General features: G+C 35.1%; 1 protein-coding gene across 30 annotated transcripts; it reads right to left on the bottom strand.

Moving 5' to 3' along the window:
- Window positions 1-6,497: 6,497 nt before the first annotated feature.
- On the bottom strand, window positions 6,498-23,847 carry LOC18442927 (Ubiquitin carboxyl-terminal hydrolase family protein). 30 transcript variants are annotated; one of them, XR_016054126.1, is made up of 7 exons: window positions 23,577-23,788; window positions 19,878-21,323; window positions 18,400-18,937; window positions 17,867-17,922; window positions 17,714-17,747; window positions 7,215-7,349; window positions 6,498-6,960 (listed from the first exon to the last, which is right to left on the bottom strand). XR_016054126.1 is itself a non-coding variant. In XM_088864884.1 (3 exons), exon 3 carries the CDS (start codon window positions 21,314-21,316, stop codon window positions 20,075-20,077), a length of 1,242 nt encoding a protein of 413 aa, XP_088721010.1. In that variant the 5' UTR covers window positions 21,317-21,323; window positions 21,610-21,691; window positions 23,742-23,831; the 3' UTR covers window positions 19,772-20,074. The 30 variants fall into 30 exon arrangements, 9 of the variants coding, with proteins under 9 accessions (XP_088721010.1, XP_088721011.1, XP_088721008.1 ...); XR_016054136.1 differs by lacking the exons at window positions 7,215-7,349; window positions 23,577-23,788 and adding exons at window positions 21,610-21,691; window positions 21,995-23,509; XR_016054138.1 differs by lacking the exons at window positions 7,215-7,349; window positions 23,577-23,788 and adding exons at window positions 21,610-21,691; window positions 23,049-23,509.
- Window positions 23,848-26,851: the final 3,004 nt, after the last annotated feature.

Genomic DNA, 26,851 nt, shown 5'->3' with positions numbered 1-26,851 from the left:
GTAATTTGGTAAAATGTTAGGACATCATACGGAGGGGCTACTCCACATGTTCTAATTAGAAAAAATGGTATTCAATATGGTATTGTAAAATTGTGGCCCTATAAGGCCTGCCAATATGCCTATGAAATGCTGCTAATTTTAAGTTAGGGTGTGGTTTGTATAGAGCAGAGGCTCTAAACAATCAAAGTAGAGTTCTCTTTCAAATAGTATCGAGAAATGTGGTTTCACTATTGAAAATCTTTGTGATAGCCTTAAAATATATTTTCATCTCGAATTATAAAATTTAAAGCTTCAAAAATAGTGTAGATCGAGCATATCTATGAAAATCTTGAAACTTAACGGTCCAAATATACATTACGAGATGGACTATTTTCAAAAGTTGAAATCCATTTTTTTTCATGTCCATGCATCTTGATGTCAAGATGATCAATTTGAGGATACTTGGGCATCAAACCAACCTCTTCTAGTGAAATTTTTGAGGTAGGTTCTGATTTGATTGTTTTGAGCCTAGGCTTTATATAAGTTATGCTGCTACTGAACCTATTTCACTACAGGTGAAGCGTAATTCTCGAGTGCCGGATCCTGCTATAGATAATACCAAATATCCTCATTACCTTATTCTCCTTTCTGATCTTTTTGTGGAGGCACGTGCTGCTCTTCGCCCAGGGATTACAAACTTGCCAGCAAGCCAGAATCAGATGAAGTTTGATTCCTCTTCGGTTCCTTCCACAGTTTCAGGGCCTCCTCCGGCTACAATGCCCTCAGGTTTTTCCTATTTCTAAATTTTTCTTGTTAGGTTTTGAGACATGGCGCAAACATTTTTAATGACTTCATAAGAGTTTCATTGGCTTCTCTTTTTGTGCATGAAATAAATTCCTAGTAAATATCACCTGAAACCCTTTCCTTAGTGCATTTCTTCATGTTTTTGTAATCATGGTGTTTCTTCCCTTTCTTTGATTGCTTTAAATTTAGCTAGATGTTATACATTTTTCTTCCTTGCATTTAATAAATTATGCAATGCTTTTTTAATGTTATTTTGAAATAGAAATATGAAATAGAGCATTTGGAGTGTCAATTGTACTAAAACATGCAATAGGTATAGATCAGAGGGAGTAACATCTCAGAACAATAGCGAAAGGACGTGGCTGTACCCAGGGCTTGGCATTTGCTACCATTGATGTGGTCTCATTCATCACATCTCAAAAATTTAGACTAGTATTGGCAGAACTATCCAGTAGCTGGTCAGCTTATCTTTTGGGGAGATGAAAATCATTTTGTTGTTCTACCTGTCTGAGACATTGGCATTTTTGTTTTCATGTACACATGCTACAAATTTTAAAAAGCCGGTTTATACTAGGCTGGATTTGTTACAAAAAAACATTACTGCATTCTATCTTTTCCATTTCTTCATAGCCATACCATATAGGATGAGTTTGTTCCCTAGTTTGGAGAAGGGCCATGGTTTGTCAGCCCCAAATGAACCAAAATATCTGGAGGGTTTGAACATTTAGAAAGTGGATTAGTAAAGTCAGTACCATAAATTCTTCTTTTGGTGTTGCGTGATATAAGGAGAGCCTTCACATGCTGAGAGGCCATAGTTTATTGGTATCACCATCCCCATGAAAGAACCACCCAAAAAAAAAAAAAAAAAAAAAAAAAAAAGAAGAAAAGAAAAAAGAAAAATGGGGAGGGGGTGCTTCGAAATTGGTTTGGGGAGGGGGTGCTTTGAAATTGTTTTTGTGCTTTCTATGGATCTATTTGGGTGACAGCCCCTCCTACATAGTATCGCGAGCCCACTCAACATGGAATTATGAGCTTAATCAGATAATGATGGTATCACCATTCAAAAGAAAGTTTTTTTGAAACTGAAAAGTAGTATATCACTTACTAATTTGTATTTTCTGTAGAAATCTACCTTTTACCAGAAAAATTAACTTGAAAACCTCAATAAGGAAAATTGGTACACCTTCCAAAACAGCAACAAAACAGTTACTTATTGGAAAAAATTTAAATAAATCTTAGAGCTATGCTGTCGTTCAAAATATCCTAGTGATTTGAAAGGAAAATCTTCATCATTTGTATCGTTTGCTATATGTTTCTATTTTTTATTGTGTGGGAATCTGCTTATTCCATTTTGTATTCCCCTGCAAAGAGGGAATATACACAATGTTGTACACCTTTTACAACAGCGTTAGAAGAGGCACTTGTCGCGAGAAAATTAAATAAATCTGTATGTTACATTGTTTTTAAGGTTATCCTATTGATTTAAAAGTTGCCTGAGAAAGTTAAATAAATCTGAAAGTTACATTGTTTTTAAGATTATCCTATCGATTTGAAAGTAAAATCTTCATCACTTTTATGGTTTGTCATATATTTCTATTTTTTAATTATGTATGACTTATATGAGGTAATGATAACAAAGAAATATTTCATGGTATGGCTTATTTTCATATGGCGTAGTGCTAACAAAGAATTATTTCATAGAAATATTGCTTCATTATATTAAACTCCCTATAAACTTCCTATATATACATGACAAAAGTATCCATCCAATAATCCCTTGATAATTCCTAGCTTATAACAATAATTGTTACTAAGATTGTCAGTCATGAAAAAAATGAGAGAAGCTACTATGGTTACAGGTTTCCATTTAAAATATTTTCTTTTATGGAAACACACATGTGTATTTTCTAAACTTGACAATATTAGAGAATAAAATGAAGTCTTACAAGAAATTTGTCACTTATCGAAAACGTAGCTATTTGATTTGAACAGAGCATATGCGTAATTTCACGTGAGTCATAAAGGATAGGGGTATGAGGGACCCGAGTTGAGTCAATTTTTGAAATGGTCAAGCTTAATATGCATGCTTAAGCTTGACTCGAGCTAGAACCATTCAGCTTGGTTAATTGGAGATAAGCCTGAGCTCAGCTTGACCTTACTTTGCCCGTAAGCTAGCCAAGTTAAGCCATAAAGAAGCCGAGCCCAAGTTTAGTTTGATTATGCGTGAATAAGTATCATTTGGATTCATGTATATGATATATTAATGCATATTCTTAGTTTTAAATATAATATATTTAACAAAATAAATCAGAGTTCGCCTCTGCAGGGGCTTGCATGATTAATATACAAAATGTCAGGCTCGGGTTGGCTTTTCAAGCTGTAAGATATTGCTCAGGATTGGCTCCTTAAAAGCCGAGCCAAACTGTATTCTGAGCTGGCTGTCATCTGAACATCCGGATATGTATATAACCTCCAAAAAGAAGCAAGACATTAATTTTTTGGAAAGAAATTCATGAGTTGTCTAAAAGTAGCTGTGAGATCGTAATTAGCAATGACAATGTGCCTCTTGGCCAGCCCGACCCGACTTGGAGAAGGCTTATAGGCCTGCAGGCTGGGCTTGGGCATATAATATCATGACACTGCTTATTTGGCCGAGAGCGAGCCTAGTACTTTAGGCCCATTAGGCCCTTTAAGTAGTAATTTTATGTTCTAAAATACATTATATTGTCAATTTGGGCTTGCTCTTGGTCTTGGCTGGTTAAGCTGTTGCAAAATGCAACCCTATGTCCCAAGTAGGATTCCTAGACTTGCTACACAAAAAAAGAAATTGATTTTCTTTTTCAAAATGAAAGCATTTACAGTTGGCTGGGTTGGGTCCAAACCAAACAGCGTGGTGATGGGCCAGGCTCGGCTCCAGTCCCTTGAGCACCTAGCCCCTAGGCTGCCAAGCTGGGCTTTTAGGCTAAATAGTGTAGGCTCAACGCATTGCTAACCCTGGTCATAATGAATAAATAAGTTGCCTTAAAAAAAGAAGACATTCGCTGGGTATTTTTATTTGAGTATTGATCCTATGAGACCCTCTCACACTCATGTGTGTAGGACTTCAAAAGATCACCATTAAATATGGCACAAATCTTTAGAAAAGTCAAATATCACACTCATGTGATAACTTTTCTAGAGATCTGTACTATATTTAATGGTGATCCTTTGAGGTTCTACACACAAAGGTGTGGGAGGGTCTCATAGAATCATTACTCTTTTATTTTATCGTATTGTTCTGATGTATTTAATCTATGGGTGCTTCTAGACTAGGGAGCTTGTGGCGAGTGATAATTTCCCACTATTGCTTCTGTTCCCAACAAGGGAGAGACTGCTATTGTCAAATGACTACACTTATATAGATGGCAAATCTGTACCTTGATTGAGGAGAGATTGATGACTCAGTGCACTTGGGAATACAGTTTCAAGATGTATCCAAAAGTTTGTAAGGTATATGTTTGAAGTATTGTAAGGTTCGGTTGGGTTTTTGTTTTGATATTTGAGGAAGTAGAAACCATGAAGTAATTGTAAGAGAAACTCCTAGATAGTCACAAGAGTATTCATGTGAAGATCCTACATTTCTTGTGGGCTACAAATCCAATTTATGAGTCACAATGTTGCATGCTTAATTACAAACATTGTTATTGAGATACCATCTGCAGGGTGATTTTTTATTTGGTATTTATCAGTACTCTTCTCTTCGGAAATGCTCTTTTAAGGAAAAAATCATTTAAGATGCTTTCTTCAAGTATGATAGATGATTTCTAACATTTCAAATCCAAATAGCCCAATCCCACATGATTTTGGCAGCATATCTCAAAGGGACAACTAGCAATGTTTGCCCCTCTGCCAAAACCACTTGTTTTAAGACAATGAACTCCTACGAATTATTTCTCTTTAAACAATATTTAAGCACCCAACAGGGGTGTTTTAAAATAATAGCATTTCATGGCATTTTTTTTTTTGTTGAAAGAACCATAGGCAATTCAATTACGGGCATTGAGTAATATGTGAACTTAGAGTATTTTAACTGCCTGTATTTCATTATGTGAATTTAACATAACTAAGAATAACCAAGTTTGTGAAATGCAGGTATTTATAATCAGTAATGTCAATTCAATGTGAATTATTATGACACCAATAAAAACTAATTTGGAAACCTTTTCTTTGGTTTCAGATTTATAAGGAACCCTAACTTAAAAAGTACAACCAAGTTTGTGAAATGCAGGTATTTATAATCACTAATGTCAATTCAATGTGAATTATTATGACACCAATAAAAACTAATTTGGAAACCTTTTCTTTGGTTTCAGATTTTTAAGGAACCCTAACTTAAAAAGTACGATGAATTGCTGAATCTCTTTTATATCGTCTGCTGAATATTTTCTTGAGCTAGTTGCCTCTTGTTGAAAATACCAATTTCATTATACTTTCATTTTATATTCTCTCAACTTTTATATCCCTGTTATTTTCTATAGATCCTCTATATTTAGAAATTCAATTTAAGGTTTCACATTTTATTTAAAAATTTATGTTTATAAAATCTTTCGTTCTATTTTGATTAATTATACCTCAATTTTGAGTTATATCTTAAATTTTTGAAAATCTTGTTATTTGACCCTCCTATTCCACATGCTGAGTCACGATTCGATTGACCTGTAGTTGTTCGAGTCGCGTAAAAGGGCCGAGACAGGTAACATCTATACCTGTATGATGTGAAAGGTCAGGTGTATCTAAAGCACAACCACCATGTTTCAATAGAAAAACGTCAAACTCGTACGACGTAAAAGAACCGAGGCAGGTACGTCTATCCCCGTATAACGTGAAAGGTAGGGTGTATCCAGGGCACAACCATCCTGTTCGTTGAAAAAACGTCAAACTCGTGCGACGTAAAAAAGCCAAAGCAAGTACCGTCTATCCCCGTATGACGTGAAAAATCAAGTGTACCCAAAACACAACCACCTTGTTCGATGAAAAAACGTCAAACTCGTACGACGTAAAAGAACCGAGGCATGTACTGCCTAGCCCCGTATGACGCAAAAAAGTTAGATGTATTCAAGACACAACCACCATGTTCGATGGATTATATCTATCCCCGTATTGACATAAAAGAGTCAGATGTATAGTCCATCATGACGCTAAACTGCTTAGAAGACTCTATGGTTGCAAGAGTTAAAACTGCTAACTAACCTTATTTTTAACCAACCTTAGTATTTTGAAATATATTTACGAACTTTCTATAAAGTAAAGTTATGGAGAGAGAGAAGAGATGAAATGACTAACATGGTAAATCGTTGTTTTAACATCATCATAAATTCACGACTATATAACTCATTATGTGACTTTGATGCGTGTCATCTTGAGCGGGTTTTTTTCTTTTTTTTCTTTGAGCAACAAGTCTTGAACTGCTTGTTTCTTCTTTATTTATCCCAACTCACCGATAGTGCGCATTTATTTTTAGGGTTAATAGAGGAAAATAAACAGGCCAAAGATGAAAATGATGAAGAGAAAAACAACCGAAGAACAATTAGATCTTATGCAGATTATAACTCAAAATGGAATGGGAAAACATAATTAGCCATGTTTCCATATTTTATTGAATTGAGAAAAATGAGATAGCATCTCCCTGGTGAACTGTCGGTTGTTACTTGTCTCATACCATATCTCAGAGATGATTTAAGCTGTAACAGTATATTGAAGAAGACAATGTGCCATTGTGGGTCCATTTCAATGTTGTTCATTTCACATCGTTATATATTGCTTTTCCCAAAACAATATTAAACGTGAGAATTTGGTTCACTTTTCTAGTCCGCCACCAACAAACATAAACGAAAAATAAAAATAAAAATAAAATAAAATAAACATGAGATGTTGATGACAACAAAATCAAGTCCCTTTGTGCAATTTGACTGTCGATCAGCTAACATCTTGATCAATATTTCGTTCTTTGATGGTGGTGATGTCAGTGAGTTCCATTCTTGCATTTTTAGTACTGCCTACCAGGATTGTCTCTACTACAGAAATGCACATCCTACATTGTCAGCCACTAGCATTGCAGAACTGGACATGAAAAGGCATGGCATTGCTAGACAAGAATGGACATGGCGTTGCTAGTTTATGAACTAGTCATCTCTTCACCTACAAGAATATGAGAAGCCATACTTGATAAGTACAACATTTGTAATTTCCAATTGAAAATAATGACATGCATTAAATTAAACAGAGCAACAATGAAATTCATGCTCAGAACTTAGACATCATCATTATCACCAATATTGTTATCATCATTTTACCCTGTTACTACAACTATGAATTGGAGTCAACAATGAAAATTTACGTATTAACAATAAATACTGAAAATTTCCTTCATCAAGACTAAGACAAAGGCTTACACATGAAAATCACAAACCCTCTTCATGTATTGTACATTCTAAAGAATCAAAGTCCTCCCATTAAAACCACGAATAAATAGTAAACAATCTTGCACTGTAAGAAACTCTAGATAAATGTCTTGTACTGTAATATACCTGTCACAATAGCAACTCAATATGAAGTTATGAACCACAAAAAAACCAAACTTAAGCACCATAGTAGCTGGCCAAATCAATGACTTAGAAAAATAAAAATGAGATGGAAAATCAACCATGATGAAGAAACTTGTCAATAATGCAACATGATCCTTGACAATATCTTTCGTAAGAGGGGATTCAATGACCAAGGCACATCCCAACTCTCCTAGAAGTCATAAGAGTAATGGGGTAAGAAAGTTCGCATTATGTACATGGTAAAGGTCAAAAGAAAATAGTTGCCACTGAAGTATTTTGTTCCTACAAGACAAATCATACTTATTGAAAATCTTATTTTTGAGACAAATCTCGCTCAAAGGAGATTCTTGTTGAAGTAATTTCCATACAAGATTTCCAAAACTTAGGTTGTCATACTCCATAAAATCTAATATTTGGTTCTCTTGACTTGAAAAGGATCTATTCACAACAGTTGACATCTTCAGAAAAAAAAAAAGTGATCTGTTCATAATTTCCTATTGCATATGGAACCATCATTACATGTTGAAGATATATGAGATCTCATAAAGGAGTAACAAAGATAAATCAATTTAAATAGAAAAAGTTAAAACTAAGCATGAGAGCAAGCAAACAAAACAAAATTACATTTATATAAAAGCATATCAATCAATGATATGTAGATAAAAATGGGGTGAGAGAGAGAGAGAGAGAGAGAAGGAAAAAAGGGGAGAGAGCCTAAAGCTTCGTGACAAAAAAAAGAAGAGATTGAATGTGCCAGCATAAACATAAAAACCAAGGAATTAGATCTATGGGAAGAAAGTATGCAGATCCAACAATGCTTGAAACATAAGAATATGTGGATAACCAACAAGATGGCATGAACTGCTAATGGCTGCTATGATCTGAAGAGCTAGGGGAATATAACTAATGAGTATAATAACGTCAATATCTACCATATGGAAACACTTAGCTTCAATAAATCCACTTTATTATTATAACTGCCGTTTATTTATTGTGAAGCAAAAGGATAATATTAAATATGGAAGAATCTTCCATCCTTAGCTTGCACCTATACAATGTTCTGATCCTTATACTTGGTATCCTTCCAATGATATTAAAAAAGAGGGAAAACTTTCTATATTTCCCCTACAACATAAAAGTTATATCCTCCCCCACGTTTTTAACCATTGATTTAAAATGCAGGGCCCAGGTTAATTCACTTAAGTTGTCACAAAAGAGGGGCATGGGCTCAACCGGTAACCATATATCTAAATAGTCCGTACAAGAGAGGAAGGAATAAACATTTCCCATATTAGAGAAAGAGCGCGCGTGGGAGAAAAAGGGGAGCAGAGAAAGAGAGCCCTGGAGAAAAGGGGAAGCAGAGAGAGTGGCGCTGGAGAAAAGGGGAAGCAGAGAGAGAGAGAGCGTTGGAGAAAAGGGAAGCAGAGAGAAAGAGCGCACTGGAGAAAAGGGGAAGCAGAGAGAGAGAGTGCTCGCTAGAGAAATGGGGAAAGCCAAGAGAGAGACAACACGGGAGAAGAAGGAGAACCATTGATCAAGAAAAAAAATGCAGAGAAGAGAATATAACAAGCAAACTAGAGAAGAAGATAGAGTTTATAAGAGATAGATTTTAAGCTCTCCTCAGATTGTATACCCATTCAAGGCCTCTGACAAAAGGGGATTTTGCTGACAAAAATCAAGTAGGTTTTGGGATTGTATTTCTTTTCATAGAAAGTTGTATTGAGTTTCTTATTTTTGTTTATTTTCAATGCACGAAAAATATATTTTTGAGAATGTTTTTGGATTGGGCTTAAAGACCTCAAGATCATTGCCAAGCTTCTCTCTTAGGTCAACGCCTTTCTGGTTTTTGTGAGGGATTGAACCCTAAAAGTTTTATGTTTGTATTGTAGATTGCTCGTTGTTCAGTGCTTGTTCTCTTTATTGTTTTCTGTTATTCCTTTAGTCTGCTTAAAATTTGGTAAAGGTCTTTTGGGGTTCTAAATTATTTTTTTTTTAATAGAAGCTCAATTTGGTTGAGCTTAAGAGAGAGAGAGGATAATTTCTGGTTTTTTATGATGTCATTGTAATTTTTCCTTGTTTTACTAGGGACGGAAGAAATTATTAAGAGTTGGCTCAGTGTTTAGAGAAAATCTTTTGCTGCTTTAAATTTGTGGCAGCTTGCCAACAATGGTACTAGTTACAGCTTTATAAACGACCTAATTTTAGCCTGAATAAATGAAGTGGTAAATGGTAAAGAGTTCAGAAGACCATTTTTTTGATTGAGTGAGTTCATAAGATCATTTTTTTTTTAATTGAGTGACCTGTTGTTGCTTACTATATATTAGGACGATTAATTTATTATTCATTGAGTACTTAGTGAGAAGTAGGAGTCTAGAGAGAGAGCTAGTTTTATCCTTGATGTGTGTTTTTGCTTATGGAGTCTAGAGAGAGAGAGCTAGTTCTTCCTCGAAGAATGATGGACATTCTTTTTTTTTTGGGATTAGAAGAAGAGTAATCTAATAAAAAAAATTTTATGGCATTCATCAAAAAAATCTTTATTTTGGTGATTTTTCAAGCGCTCCCTCTCTATCTCCTCCTCTCTTATTGTGATTTGTAGTAGTGAATTTTAAATTTTTTTAGTTGTTTTGTTATCAATATATAACACAATTTCCAGTTACTATTTTTTATTTATTGTTCTGCTAGGTATAGATTTATTTTGAAATTCCTGCTTATACTTAAATTTTGTGTCTATGTGATATAGAAATGAATTTGTGTTCATTACTTATGTTTAGGTATTACTGATTAAAAGTTATGGATATCATGGAGAAGGGTGCTCAAGTGGTGACATTTTTGCTAATATGGAGCCTATTGAGGCTTATATACCCATTTTGAGGCACTCGTACACCTTATTCATCCTATAAGATGGACTAGGATAAGTTTTATACAGACAAGTTCATGGATGCGAGTAATAATAATGTCATAGCAATTGGGGATGGTGACGACAATAAGGTACCACTGTTTTGTGATCAACAAGACAATAGTGGGCATCAAAAGGACTTATTCGTAGGAATGAACTTTGAATCTGAGGATGTTGTGTATCAATTTTACAATGCACATGCCCAACGAAAATGCTAGCATTCGTCTTGAGAGGCCAAGAAAGGACAAGGACAACAATTTGAGGATGTGAGATTATGTTTGCTCAAACGAAGGCAAACGTGATCCAAAGTATGCAGGAAAAATTCATCCTCGACCAATAACAAGGGAAAGATGCAAAGCAATATTAAGGGTACGCAGGATGAAAGGGGAAAAGTGGGTTGTAACAAAATTTGTTGAGAAGCACTCCAAGACGTTTACATCGCCATCAAAGGTACATCATTTGAGATCACATCGGCGCATCCCAACAACTACCATGAACTTGATTAAAGCAATGTCTTCAACAAGGTTTGGTGTGCTTAAAATTATGCAAATTTTAACAGAACATGTGAATGAGTCAAATGCTCTAGGCTTCACTCACGTAAATGTCGAAAACTTTATCCATAGCACCCGTAGGAAGGCGAGTGTTAGAGGGATGGATGGGAAGGCTCTTTTGGCCTACTTTCGTAAGCATGTTTAGGTGAACCATAGTTTTTTTATAAACTACAGCTTGATGAAGTAGTTCAAGTGTGTAATGTGCTATGGATTGACTCGCGATCAAGGATATCATGAGTACTTTAGCGATGTAGTTATTTTTTACACAACATATACGACAAATGCACATCTCATGCCTTTTGCCCCCATTATTGGAGCAAACCACCACAAAAACAATATAGTCTTTGGTTGTGCACTAATTAGGCATGAGACAACAGAGTCTTCTAGTTGGTTGCTTGGGCATTGGCTAGAAGCTATGCAGGGTCGAGAGCCGGGTTGCATCATTGCTGATCAAGAAGTAGTCATAGCTGCTGCAATTAAAGAAGTTCTTCCAAATGCACGGCATCGATTATGTAGATGGCACATTTCACGAAAGTTTCAAGAAAAATTAGGCCATGTTGAGCGAAAGCACCCACGGTTCTTACATGAGCTGCATAGAGTCACTACTGATTATAATGAGACAATTAATGATTTTGAGGATCGTTTGTCCAGAATGCTCAAAAAAATGAGCTCGCGGGGGAATGAATAGTTGGACACAATATATGGATGTCGTTCTCAGTGGGTTGATGTATATATGAAGGATACATTTCTTGCTGGTGCACGGCCTAGTCAACGGAGTGAATCTACGAATAGTTTTATTAAACAGTATGTAAATTCACACACCAATTTTTTAGGATTTGCAAAACAGTGCCAGAAAGCAACTGATCATCTATATGAGAAAGAAAATATGATAAACTTCAAGAGCACTGAAGGTAATTCCAATGGTGAGAACGACATTCCCCTATGAAAAACAAGCTGCTAAGTTATACACCCATGGTATATTTAGGAAGTTTGTTGAGGAAATTCAAAAGATACCTCCCATGGTTGAAGAGTCTATAGAAGTTGAGGGACAAAATACCACATATAAGGTGTATAAATATGATGCCAATCGACCACAATATAAAGTGGTATTCAATGAATCATAAATCACAGCAACATGACGATATTCTTTGTGCACATGTCTTAAAGGTTTTCTATTATAATAATGTTATGCACATCCCAGAGCACTACATCATAAGAAGATGGACTAAGGAAGGGAACAAAGGGATGGTATCAGATGGCGATGGTATTCAAATTAAGGCTGATTATAAGGAGTTTCAAACTGCTCGTTACGATGATTTAAGTAGAGTCGCCTTTAAAGTTGTATCAAACGGATCAGATTAGTGAAAGATTATGGGAATTTACAAAAAATATTCTTATGGAGTGTAAGAGAGGAAGAGATTTGGAGTATAAAGAAGAGGCAACTTGTTCAAATCAAGGTAGCAATATAAAGGATATTATGCCTAGTCATAGTTACAAGTCATGGACTAACCCCAACATCTTTATACTTAAACCACAATGTGCTCGAACAAAAAGGCGGCCTAACACTACAAGAAAGAAAGTACCATTGTGGTTCAAGTATAAAGATGTTTGGGTTAGTTCGATGTATAACTATAACTAGGCATGACATCCTCTATATCATTACCTTGATTCGAACAAGTTGCCTCTTCTTCATACTCCAATCTCTTCCTCTCCACTTTTTCATTACACTCCATAAGAATACTTTTTGTAAATTCCCAGAGTCTTTCACTAATCTGATCCGTTTGATACAACTTTAAAGGCAACTGTACTTAAATCATCGTAACAAGCAGTTTGAGATGTATCTTATGAATTTCCTCAACAAACTTCCAAAACATAGCAGGGGTGTACAACTTAGCAGCTTGTTTTTCATAGGGGAATGTCGTTCTCATCATTGGAATACCTTAAGTGCTCTTGAAGTCCATCATATTTTCTTTCTCATATAGATGATCAATTACTTTCTGGCACTGTTTTGCAAATCCTGAAAAATTGGTATTAATTTACATACCGTTTAATAAAACTATTCATAGATTCACTCCGTTGACTAGACCGTGCACTAGCAAAAAACGTATCCTTCATATACACATCAATCCACTGAGAACGGCATCCATATATTGTGTCCAACCATGCATTCCCCCCGAGCTCATATTTTTGGAGCATTCTAGACCAACGATCCTTGAAATCATTAATTATCTTATTATAATCAGTAGTGATTCTATGCAACTCATGCAAGAACCCTGGGTGCTTTAGCTCAAACTGGCCCAATTTTTCTTGAAACTTTCATGAAATATGTCATCTACATAATTGATACCGTACATTTGAAAGAACTTCTTTAATTGCAGCAGCCATAGCTGCGTCTTGATCAGTAATGACACAATCCGGTTCTCAACTTGCATAGCTTCTAACCAATGCCCAAAATGCCAACTAGAAGACTGTTGTCTCATGCCTAATTAGTGCATAACCAAAGACTATTGTTTCGGTGGTGATTGGCTCCAATAATGGGGGCAAAAGGCATGTGATATGTGTTTGTCTTATATGTTGTATCAAAAATAACTACATCGCCAAAGTACTCATATGATATCCTTGATCACGAGTCAATCCCTATTACATTACAGACTTGACCTACTTCATTAAGCTGTATTTTATAAAAAAACCAAAAGTTCGCCTAAACACGCTCACGAAAGTAGGCCAAAAGAGCCTCCCCATCCCTCCCTCTAACACTCGCCTTCCTATGGGTGCTATGGATATAGTTTTCGACATTTACGTGAGTGAAGCCCAGAGCATTTGACTCAATCACATGTTCTGTTAAAATTTGCATAATTTTATGCACACTAAATCTTGCTGAAGACATCACTTTAATCAAGTTCATGGTAGCTGTTGGGGTGCGCCTATGTGATCTCAAATGATGTACCTTTGATGGCGATGTAAACTTCTGGGAGTGCTCCTCAACAAAGTTCGTTACCTGCGTACCCTTAACATTGCTTTGCATCCTTCCCTAGTTATTGGTCTAGGATGAATTTTTCCTGTATACTTCAGATCACGTTTGCCTTCTTTTAAGCAAACATAATCTTTCATCCTCAAATTGTTGTCCTTGTCCTTCTTTGGCCACTCAAGATGAATGCTAAAGCATTTTCGTTGAGCATATGCATTGTAAAATTGATACACAGCATCTTCAGATTCAAAGTTCACTCCTACAAATAAGTCCTTTTGATACCCACTATTGTCTTGTTGATCACAAAACAGTGGGACCTCATTGTCCTCACCATCCCCAGTTGCTATGACATTATTATTACTCGCATCTATAAAATTGTCTTTATAGAACTCATCCTAGTCCATCTTAGAGGATGAATCAGGTGTACGAGTGCCTCAATGGGTATGTAAGCCTTAATAGGCTCCATATTAACAACAATGTCACCACTTAAGCACCCTTCTCCATGATGTCCATAACTTTTAATCAATAAAACCTAAATATAAGTAATTAACACAAATTCATTTCTATATCACATAGACACAAAATTTAAGTATAAGCAGGAATTTCAAAATAAATCTATACCTAGCCGAACAATAAATAAAGAATACTAACTAGAAATAAAGTTATAAATTGATAGCAAAACAACTAAAAAATTTAAAATTCACTACTACAAATCAAAATAAGAGATAGAAATAGATAGGTAGCGCTCGAAATTAAGTTTCTTAAGATATAGAACAAAAATCACTAAAAAAAAGTTTTTTTTGAGGAAAGCATAAAAGATTTTTTATTAGATTGCTGTTCCTCTAATCCCAAAAAATACAATGTCTGTCATTCTTCGAGGAAGAACTAGCTCTCTCTCTAAACTCCATAAGCAAAAATACACATCAAGGATAAAACTAGCTCTCTCTCCCTAGACTCCTACTTCTCACTAAGTACTCAATTAATAATAAATTAATCGTCCTGATATATAGTAAGCAACAACAGGTCACTCAATTAAAAAAAATGATCTTCTGAAGTCAATCAAAAAAATGATCTTCTGAACTCTTACCATTTACCACTTCATTTATCCAGGCTAAAATTAGGTCGTTTATAAAGCTGCAACTAGTACCATTGTTGGCAAGCTACTAAACCTTAAACCTCTATTCAAAACAACAAATTTAAAGCAGCAAAAGATTTTCTCTAAACACTGAGCCAACTCCTAATAATTTCTTCTATCCCCAGTAAAACAAGGAAAAATTACAATGACATCATAAAAAACCAGAAATTATCCTCTCTCTCTCTCTCTCTCTCTCTCTCTCTCTCTCTCTCTCTCTCTCTCTCTCTCTCTCTCTCTCTCTCAGCTCAACCAGATTGAACTTTTATACAAAAACAAAAAAAAATCAGAACCCCAAAAAACCGTTACCGAATTTTAAGCAGAATAAAGGAATAACAGAGAACAATAAAGAGAACCAGCACAGCTCAACCAAATTGAACTTTTATACAAAAACAAAAAAAAATCAGAACCCCAAAAAATCGTTACTGAATTTTAAGCAGAATAAAGGAATAACAGAGAACAATAAAGAGAACCAGCACTGAACAACGAGCAATCTACAATACAAACATAAAAATTTTAAGGTTCAATCCCTCACAAAAACCAGAAAGGTGCTGACCTAAGAGAGAAGCTTGGCAATGATCCTGAGGTCTTTAGGCTCAATCCAAAAACATTCTCAAAATATATTTTTCGTGCATTGAAAATAAACAAAAATAAGAAACTAAATGCAACTTTCTATGAAAAGAAATACAATCCAAAACCTACTTGATATTTGTCAACAAAATCCCCTTTTGTCAAAGGCCTTGAATGGGTATACAATCTGAGGAGAGCTTAAAATCTATCTCTTATAGACTCCACCTTCTTCTCTAGTTTGCTGATTATATCCTCTTCTCTGCACTTTTTTTCTTGATCAATGGCTTCCCCTTCTTCTCCCGCGCTTTCTCTCTCTCTCGGCCTCCCCTTTTCTCCCTCTCTCTCTGCTTCCCCTTTCTCCAGTGCGCTCTCTCTCTGCTTCCCTTTTCTCCAGCGCTCTCTCTCTCTGCTTCCCCTTTTCTCCAACGCGCTCTCTCTGCTTCCCCTTTTCTCCAGCACGCTCTCTCTCTATTTCCCCTTTTCCCCCGCGCGCTCCCTCTCTACTATGGGAAATGGTTACTCCTTCCTCTCTCTTGTACGAGCTATTTAGATAGGCCTACCGGTTGAGCCCGTGCCCCCCTTTTGTGACAAACTTAAGTGAATTAATCTCAGCCTTGCATTTTAAATCAATGGTTAAAAACGTGGGGAAGGATAGAACTTCTATACTGTAGGGGAAGCATAGAAAGCTTTCCCTAAAAAAAAAAGGCTATCAAACAAAAATGTTGAAAGAAGGCATGACAATTGGTTTTGAATTCCATGCAACCACATGTAAAGGCATGATAATTGGTTTTGAATTCCATGCAACACCATGTATGTGGTGACCGGTGAAGATATATGAAAGGAATTTGCCATTTCCTCACCATAAAGGACTTCTATAAAGGCTCGAAATAATGAAATAAAGGAAAGAGAACATAGCAAACCAAGTCAAAATAGATACTTTTCTACTAATATCCAGAACAGATAAAGCAGTGCCTTTCATTAGGTTATAATATTAATAGCAAGTGAAAAAAAAAATTTGGAGAAGGAAATACTTTTAAATCCCAAGTGAAATTTTTTTTGGAATAAAGAATTCTTCAATATTACTAGTACATATTAAGCTGAAATTGCAAGTAATCAACACAGTCGTCACGGCTTGAATGGAGTGAAAAAGGATTCCAGTTCTAGAAAAGAGAGAGAGAAACCACAAAATACACAAACAGTTGACAAAGAGGGCGAGAGAAGAGCCGAACATAAAGAAAAGAGAGAATCAAATGTCCATTAAAGCACAAGAAACGCACATCATGAAAAAAAAAGAACTCATTACAGGAACATATGTAAGATTAGAGAGAGAAAGAAAGCGAGACGACATTAACATACTATTTTTACCTCAGAACCACTGAACTTGGAATTTCCAGAAGCCCAATGCTTAGATCTTAGGAAATGGTTTAAATCTAGAAATATAGAATTTAAAGATAGTAATATTCTAGAAGAATGTAAGAACAGAGAGAGAAGAGGTGATTGGTGAATCCAACCTTGCAAATGGGAATATAAACTTCGTGATTGTTTTGCTGACATATGGGAAAATAAACCAATCATGTTTTCTAGCCATAAAATAGCAATATTTTCACCTCTCTCTCTCTCTCTCTCTCTCTCTCTCTCTCTCTCTCTCAAATAAGTATCATCTATTCATCTATGGGTGATATTTATAAAGAAAAAAACTGATATTAACAAGATTTTATTCATATAAGGAAATATAAATCCAGTAATCATTCTTAAAAGAAAGAAACAATAAATGAAACATCATCAACCAATCTCTAAAGTGCAATATGTATAGTCACAAACACCTAATAATAATCATATAAACCAATTCCATCCCAAGGCTACAACATTATAATCATGTTTTAGCATTTCTCTATTGAACTAAAGGCCCATAATTTCCAGGATGAAGCCATTTTTGGTGATAGAAGGGTCTTATATTTGTGGGTAGGGTTTCTGATAAAACAAAAATCAGATGGAGAATAAAAATAAGTAATCCATAAATTTGTACAAAGGAATAAATTCTTGTAAGAAATAAAAATCATATATATATTGAGCAACACAATTACAGTCAAATCGTATGAATTAAACATAGAAAATTTTTATGCACAGTCGATTGGGAGTTTAATTTCACAGACTCAAGAAATTTAAAGGTAAAATCCAGATCATAACAGCACACTCACACAACTGATAACAAATTTCCCTTTTACTCACCGATACCACCACTTGCGCTTGTAATACAAACAACCTAATCAATGGAAGAAAATCCAAATATTAAAAACTGATCTCTCTCTCTCTCTCTCTCTCTCTCTCTCTCTCTCTCTCTCTCAAAATCAGAGAAATGGAAAAAGAGAGAAAAAAACCCACCTTATCTTCAACTTCCTCACACTTAGCTGCTCCTTTTGCCAGTAGTGTGAAATCCCCTGCAAATCTCCTCAATGAAAACCCATGTTCTCAACCATATAAAATCACTATTTTCAAGAAAAATAAATCAATTCAAATGAATTAGCCAGCAAAGAATCTCTTATTTATACAGAAGACTTGGAAATCCCAAATATCTGAAAAACCCCAAGAAACTCTTGCACTCTCAGAGGATTCAGAAACAAAAAAAGTTCAAAAAAAATTATATATACAATAAAAGGAAAAAGAAAAAAATTCAGGAAAAAAGAAGCAATAGGGTACCATCTGCCTTAGCAAACTTGAAGAAGAGCCAAATGATAGCAATTGTGACTATACAAATCAAAACCAGACCCAACATATCTTTTCTCTCTGTAATCTTTTTTCCTCTCTCTCTCTAGAATGAAGCCCACAAGCAACAAGAGGGAATACAAACCATTGTAGTTGAACCTTTAGAGAGAAATAGAGAGAGAGAGAGAGAGAGAGAGAGAGGGAAATCATACCCGGGAGGGGCACCTGCTTCTTTCTTCCTCTTCTGCTACATATGAGAGAGCAAAAGACAGATGCGCTCTTCTTAAGAGAGAGAGAGAGCTTTGTCAGAGAGAAAGAGAGCTGAGAAAGCTGGCGGTTGGGGAGAGGAAGCAACTAGGGTTGTCGAGAGGAAGCGGCTATGGCTAGGGTTTTTTTCTGAAACGGGGCTCTTTCACGCTGGTGGGATGGCCTTTTCATCGAGATGAACTTTCCCTCAAATCTTCCATTTTCAAGTTCCGTAGATTTAGCCAAAAGTTTTTTTAAGCTTAAGAGGGGAAGTTCTTCAGTTCCATGAACTTTCCATTTTAAACTTACCAACTTTTATCAAACACAAAAGAGCTACAGTAACAGGTAAGTTCCTACTTCTAGGAAATAACTTCCTGTTATCAAACACGCCCTAGCTGAAGTTCAAGTTGTTCAGAGTGCTTTCAAGCCTCAAAAGTCCACCCGCCAGATTGCCAAAAGATCATAAGATACCATCAATTGTTTGATGCTCTCACCACCTTCTTTCTTTTCAATGATACAAGAAATATAACTTTAAATTAATTATTAACACCAACTTGAGGGTGACAAATATGTGGAAGAAGCGTTTCATTGCACAAGGGAAAATAAGAGTTGTTTGGAAAGAAGCTTTGGGTCACATCAAACTCCGATGACAGTAGTTTCATTACATAGGCGTACACAATATAATTGGACTGAGGTGTTCTTGTTACAAATAAAGCATATGTTCTACAATTTCTTCAAACAGTTAACTACCCATAAAAACATATCCCTGCTGACAATCCACTTGAGCTGGTGCCTAGATACCTATCATTCCTAGCTTGCCTAGAATGACTTCTCACTTATTCTCCCCAAGAGCCTCTGTGAGCATGCCTACCAATTGATTTTACACTTAACAAAGGGAATTCTAATCTATCTATATCTCACTTCAGGTGAAAGTTTACTCAATAAGATTGGTCAATAGGATACTGGATTTGAAGCTTTATATAATGCTGTTTGGTCATTGCATTACTTAGCACCCATAGACAGACGTAGAAATAAAGTTATTGGTGAGTTCAAGAGATAAAAACCCTGTTTGGTCATTGCATTACTTAGCACCCATAGACAGACAGAGAAATAAAGTTATTGGTGTGTTCAAGAGATAAAAACCCAAAGTGTATGGGTTTGTTGTCCCAAATGCCTCACAACATAAGCAAAACCCTTCACCAAATCTAAAGACTATTACGACCTCAACTCTCACTCAGCATTAGTATCAGAGCTAACAGTTATCATCTAAGACCTATAGATAGCAAAACTTTATACACGCATGCGAAAAGGCCACCTAAAAGTATGAATGTTGGCATATCAATTCAAGACTTCCTCACAGTAATGGTTTTCATAAAACTCTCCTCAACGTAAATGTTGGTATATCAATCATAAAGGAAGAATGAATTCCCATATTGGCACTTACACATGCAGTTAACTTAGTTGAATAGCTCTTTAATTGAGACCATGGCATGAAATACAGCTGATTCTGTTCCCCACTCAAGAAGCTCCCATTGTAATTATACACAGAACAAAGTTTTAATTTCCATTCTTCATCTTCTTTGATGGGTTCACCGTGGGACACTAAACCATTCAAGCATAAGCATGCTAGAGTCAAAATCTTCAATAAGCTTCATGGGCAGGCTCTACAATTCTACCTTCTTTAGTTCCCTTCCCTATACCAGCATATCTATATAACTTCTCATTGAAAAGCACTTGTGGGTCCTTCTCAATCAAGCCATTCTCGTCATAAGCATCCTTCAAAAACACAGTCCAATTCATCTCTGTACCAGCAAGATAAAATGTCCTTGGTTGAATCAAAAGCATGTGATATGTATGCTTAGTAAGATTGAATTCTTCCTTGAATTCCACTAGATGGTGTATTGAAGCCCTCTTCTCCAATGTCAAGCTAAGGAATTCATGGATAACCCCAAGCCTGTATTTCTCAGCCTCTATAGACCAGAGCTTCAATCCTGACCCATCAGAGTAAGGCGAAACCAGAGGAAGAAAATTCAACATGTTCAACTTCTTTGTTCCTTCCTTTCCCAGATTCAAATGCTTGCCATGAGGTACTGGAAAGGTAAAAGCTTTTTTGACTTTATCTTCGTCAACCATGAATTCAGATTCTAGGGCACTTATTGATAGAGAAGAGTCCCAACTCGTGAGCTCGAGAACCCTCTTTTCACCTTCCTGAACGACTCTGAAATACTTTGGATATCCGTGAACTCGGTCTCTGAAGTCATCGGGGATTCCAAAGAGGTGTCTGCAATGGTTGATCTTGCTCATAGCTAATCGCTTCTTAGAAGACATCATGAGAAGCTTTCGAACCACATTAACCCTAGATTTCTCCATCGAATCCATGATCTTCTTCTCTTCCTCTAACAAATCTTCCATTAATGGTGTGAAACCAAACCACATCTTGTTGTCTGTGTGCCTGTGAAACTGCAACAGAGAAGGGTGCCTCTCTATTGATCTAGCAACCTTTCGACCCCTTGGAAACCCTAAATCTCTGTGCATTTTACCTGCTTCATCGAGTTGGAGCACTTGCTCTGGTTGTTTAGAAAGGAAATCCTTTGTTCTGGTCAAGAACCGAAAGCATGAGTCTCTCTCTACAATGGCTTCCAGGACATCGTTCCTCTGCAACAATGGCTGGACCATCATGGTTCTTGCACTCTCCTTCTTCTTCTTCTTCTTCTTCTTCTTATGGATGTTGTTGGATGATGAAAATGTGGGGTTTTGAAAGAGCTTCAGAGGCAAGGGAGATGAATGGACGCCATTTTTTAAGGAAGAGGAAGAGAAGAGAGAAATGATGGTAGTTAGGGTTAGGGTTCTGAAGGTGAAATTATAGTGAGTGAATCGCACCATGGTCTCTCTGCACAGAAAGAAACCATTCAATGCTCAAAACAATGACAACGGCAAAACAGAAAGGTATTAAAAAGAAATTAAGTAAGGATACCAGAGAAAAGAAATATGTAATAGGATATGAGTAATTAAATGAAATTCAGAAACTAAAATTATGTAGCTAAAAACTACAGGAACCAAAACGATGCTCAAACGTCAATGGAATAGTGTTATGCAAGGGATGTTTGGCAATTGGAAGCTGGAAATGGAAATTGGGATTTCTAGTGCTGAGATCTGGAGACAGGAAATTTTGATACCTGGTAATGGAAAATATTATGCTTGACAACTTGTCAAGAAATCCGGAGACCTCTGGATGGTTGAACCTGGAATTTTATGAACCTGGAGTCCAGAAATCAGCTAGTTTTAACTATTTATTGTAGTTTTTCATTGATGACAGGGTATAACATCTGTTAAATCAATGAGATTATGAAATCATAGCCCATCCACAGTAGGTCCAATAAAATGGACGGCATAGATCACACATAATTTGATTATCGTTCACAACCTCTCAACACGAGGGAAGTTTGGATACAAATTAAAAAGATCTTGCATGAATTAGAGATCATCCATATTACATATGGTCATACACAATAATCCATAGTCATCATTTATGAAAATAACAAATAAGTTCAAGCATCTTACATCTCACAGTGTCCCTTCACATTTGTTATAATTTCATCATAAACAGGGCATTCCTTCACTCAATTGTCCATTGAAAGCTATATATCCGTTGAAAATATGGTCAGTGCTTTATAAACAAAATCTACACAATTTCTTTGGATACCTTATAACATCATTGAAATATGGATTCTTCATTGAAAGTTAAATTATGATGACCTGGGAACAAAGACAAGCCCAAGTTATTTAAAAAAAAAAAGAAAATAAGGAAGGCTGCCCCATTGCTAGACATCAGCAAGAAATTAGTCCAGCCACTATTTCCACAGATATTCGTAACAAAACTAGTGAACAACTCTCTATAAAGGTGTTCCAAACTAATGAAACCGTAGATGAGATAAGATTTATTTTATTTTTTTTAAAGATGAGATGAGATTTGCAACGCCCTTTCAAGAAATTGGAATACAACAGAGGTTTTGTTATGGAACAGCAAGTAAATGGGCTAGTGTTATGCAACAAGAATATACATGACGATCGCAAACTAGATAGAATACATAAAAACATAGTGCAATAGAAATCTGTTTATTTTTTTATTAAGAAAATATACAATATGATTCCATATACGCCTAAGAGTAGACATGGAGTTGTATGGAAATGAATAATAAACAGAAAAATGAAAAAACTCCTAACAGCGCTAGGTCATGGTACAAAAGATAGTACAAATATATGGAATTTTTTTACTGGGGAACAGTTATTAGTGTGTGTGTTTGAGTGCAAGATCGAATTATGCAAATTAACAAATGAAATATATGAAATAAAACATATAACCATAAATTCCAGTACAAGAATATTTGCAAATATGATCAAGGCATAGATTAATCCTTAAAAATAACATAAAAATTCCTAAATCCTAGCCTCTCAAAGAGGATTAAAACAAGGATAATCAATGCCCCCTTATGCCAACTACTAAATGAAAAGAAAAGAATGTGCAAATCTTCTTAACCAAGTAACAGTAATTGAAACTGTGATCAATTGTTATAACAATCAGTAAACAAAAACCCAATAAAGTAGAACAATATACCTTAATTTGTAGAACAGAAAATGCAAAGAACAAAAATTCAAAGGGCAAACTGCCCTATTAGGAAAACAAGTCGAGCTTATAGAGGTCAATGGAACAGGGCATTATTAAGTTCAGAAAATTGAGAAATTTTCAGAAGTTATTTCCCTTCCCCAATATTGTAAAATGGAACTCACAAACAACATGCTTCATGCACTCACAAATAACGGGTTTTGTCCAATTTGCAATAAGAAGTCTCTCTCCTCCCTCCCTCCATTCTTTGAAAACTCTTCAAAGAGTCCAGAGAAAGTGTAGAGAGAGAGAGAGAGAGAGAGAGTTATAGAGATTGAATGGAGGAGAACTGGAGAGAGAAAGTGCGAGTGTTAGAGGGAGTAAATTGGCTAGGGGTTTCGGTAAGAGAGAGAATGTGATGTGTTGGAGTGAGTGGGTTTGGGGTTTCAGTAAAAGAGAGAAAACTCGGACACACTATCAACACGCAAACAAACAGAGAGAGAAGAAAGATCCTTCTCAGAAAACCTAATCCAAGATCACCTAAATCCACCAATCCCTCTCTCCTCCTGCAACTTCAAAGCACAGACGAAGCTCATCAGAGGGCAATAAATGAGAGACGAGGGAGAATAGGTTAGGGTTTGAGAGGGAGGAGAAACTAGAAAGGAGGACACATACTGGGGAACAGTGTCAACAGTCGAGACGTACTTTGCATTTTGCAGAGGCGCCTTGTTGTGCATCTGGAGCGTTGGAAACGACTGTTCGGGACGAGTAGTCGGCCTGTGCCCGATCAGATTATTCGGCCCGACTCCAAATAGCTCGGATCTAGTAGGGCTAGTAGCAAAAAAAAATTAAAAAAATTTATAAAAGTTAGTAATTAAAAATTTTATGTTTAAAGTAAAATTAAGAAAAACACATCAAAATGTGATTAAAAAAGTAGTCAAAAAATAGATTGTAAAAAAGAAAAAAGGTTATATAGAGCCTAGGCTCTAAACAATCAAATTGCATCTTGTAACACATTTTTTTACTGTCAATTTTCAATATTTTCAATTTTTTATAGATCTCCTCTATCTACACTATTTTTTGAAGTTTTAAATTTTATAATTAAAAATAAAAATATATTTTAAAGCTATTACAAAAATTTCTAGTATTAAAATCATATTTCTCGACGCTATTTAAAGTTAGGCTCTAATTTGATTGTTTAGAGTCTCGACTCTATACAAACAGCACCCTTTAAAAAATCAACTCACGAGTGAGAGTAGTTCGAAAGTAATCCATAAAAGATGGCCCATGTAAAAATAAGTATGTACACATATTGGTGTTGTCTCTTTAGTCAAATTGGGCTAGACTCATGCGAAGATAAGCTTGGTATTGTCGCTACGGTGAAATTGGGCTAGACTGAAGTGAAAAGAAGCTTGGTGTTGTCACTTCGGTCAGCTTCGGACTTATCGATTCGGCCGAAGCAAATAAGTATCTATTTAAAAGTATTTTTTTATTTCCTATTTTTTGTAATTTTTATTTGCAAACTTTTTTATTTTTATTATACAAATATCTAATTTATTTATATCACATTGAAAAAAACAAATCAAAAATTTCCATAAAATCTGCTGAAACACCGAATTGTTTCATTTTTCTCACCAAATCAAAAAAGACTTTCATTTTTCTCACCAAATCAAAAAAGACTTCAAAGCGAATCTAACAACATTGCATTTTGGTAGCGCTAATAAATGTGATTTGCCCAATAGTGCTATTACCATAATGCATTTTGAGCTATAATCCAAACCTTAGTTAAAAAATCGGTGATTTTTTCAAAAAGTTGGCGTTTTAATGGAAACGGTTAGTTTTAAATGGCGACTTTTTGAAAAGTTCGGAAAAAATAGCGTCGTTTTCATAAAACCGTTTAAAACACTTTTTTCATAATACGATTTAAATCAGGCAAAAAAATCGTATCCCTTTTTACCTATATTTTTTTAAAAAAAGTTTTTTTTTCCTATTTTGTGTATTGCAACCGTTGCTACTTTCATGCTTTTGAAAAAAAATTATTTAAAAAAAACCCTAAAATAGAAACTTTTATCCCCACTGTGTTCTTCAAAACTACAGTTGCAAATTGATGGTATGAATTTTTTTAAAAAACTTAAACAAATAGATGTAAATATCAGTTGTTAATCTGGAAAATCATTGTGTAAATGAAATACTGTTTATAGCAAATCATTTTGTAAAGTAAATCATTTTGTAAAAAAATCATATACATGTATATTTCTGTGATTATTTGTGATAATTGTTTTTATGAAAATATTGTTTATGGCACAAATTAGAGCTCAAAACATTGTCTTTTACTGAGGAATGAGAAGCAGAGAGTGTGACTACAGGACCAAGTAATCAATATTTTATTTTTGATTGTGTAAACTGTATATTCACAGGAGCAAACAATTGTACATATAGGATTAGTTCCCCAAACTTAATCCTTCAGCTCTGCTTGCTGTCTTTTCAAGAAAATGAAAAGCCCTCCTATCATGTTTTGCCAAGAAAATAAAAAACCCTCTTCAAATTATGCCAAATCAGAGAGAAAACCCTCTTCAAATTATCCCAAATCAGCATCTCATCTTCCTTTTCTCTCTCTAAAAATCAAGGCCTCTTCCATTAGGGTTTGTGAAACCCATAAACTTTTTCTTCTTCCTTGTTCTTCTCTCTATAAATCCTAATGGCTATGAGCCCAGCCCTATTTTCTTTTTTTCCCTCTTCCTTCTACCTTCTTTCTTCTCTCTTCTCTTCCTTCTTCTTCTCTCTAAACTGTAAACACAGATGGTGAAACCCAAATTTCTACGAGCCTTCTTCTCTCTCTAAACCGTAAACAAAGATGTAAACCCAAATTTCTATAAGCCTCTTTTTCAATTAAAAAAATTTATAAAACCTTAACTATAGTTATGGAGTGACCATAATCACCATACCATAGTTAAATCATTGTAATGAGAAAACAGAAATCGTGTATTTTTTTTCTGTACTTGCTAAGTAGGTGTGATGTTTAAGTATTTAATGAATAAATTCATATGGCATACTTGTCACTATACCATAATTAAAGTATTTTAATAAATAAATTTATATAGTATATTTGTTTTTGTATGTTATAAGTAGGTGTGATGTTTCTTAAAGTATTTAAGAGGTAGATTTATATGGTACATTTTTTTGGTATATATTAGTTAATTATCTATTTAATATTGGATAATTGAATGAGAGTCACGAGACATCTAAATTAATTGACTTAATTATATTAGTCTTGTAAAGTTTTATAGATGAATTAGTAATTGATGGCTTTGACATAATTTTTATTTTTTAAAATTTCAAAATTTCTAATATTATAAATGTATCTGATTTTTTTACTCCGATTTTTCCACACTAACCTATCATGTTTTTGAACTTTGTGTGAACTTCATCTCTAAAACAAAGGTAAATCATGTTGTTTATGCACGTATTTGATGTAAGATCAGCTTAAATCCTTACAAAATGGGTTAAAAAAATGAAGGGATCGATAGAAAAGTGAGGCTGCTCAAATTATAGATCTAGAACAAGTCTAGCAGATCTTAACTTTTCTAGACTTAGGGCTGTAGGTTCTAACTACTAGATCTTTAAAATGCTTAAATTTCAAGTAAAATTCCTAAAACAAAAGTATGCTAATAAACTAAAATAAGAGAAATAACTAATTAAAAAAATATTTACCTCAAAAGACCTAAAAACCGGAGTTTCGGAGCTTGGATCAAGCCCTTATTCGCCACCACCTCCTTTTGTTGAATGTTCTTTATTGCTAAAAATTGTTGTAAATT

Source organism: Amborella trichopoda, chromosome 4 (assembly GCF_054954075.1).
Source record: "Amborella trichopoda isolate Santa Cruz 75 chromosome 4, AtrichopodaSantaCruz75HAP2 v2.0, whole genome shotgun sequence".
NCBI lineage: Eukaryota > Viridiplantae > Streptophyta > Magnoliopsida > Amborellales > Amborellaceae > Amborella > Amborella trichopoda.
The sequence above is the reverse complement of the archived record's forward strand: the minus strand, read 5'-3'. Positions and strand labels throughout refer to the sequence as shown.

What these genes read in the sequence shown, in the direction of transcription:
- LOC18442927 (XM_088864877.1), bottom strand. Translation starts at nt 23,773, where the DNA reads ATGCACAACAAGGCGCCTCTGCAAAATGCAAAGTACGTCTCGACTGTT. An exon ending in AGAGGGATTGGTGGATTTAG is followed by an intron (nt 21,324 to 23,576) that starts GTGATCTTGGAT and finishes CTTTCTGTGCAG; the next exon opens with AGAGACCATGGTGCGATTCA.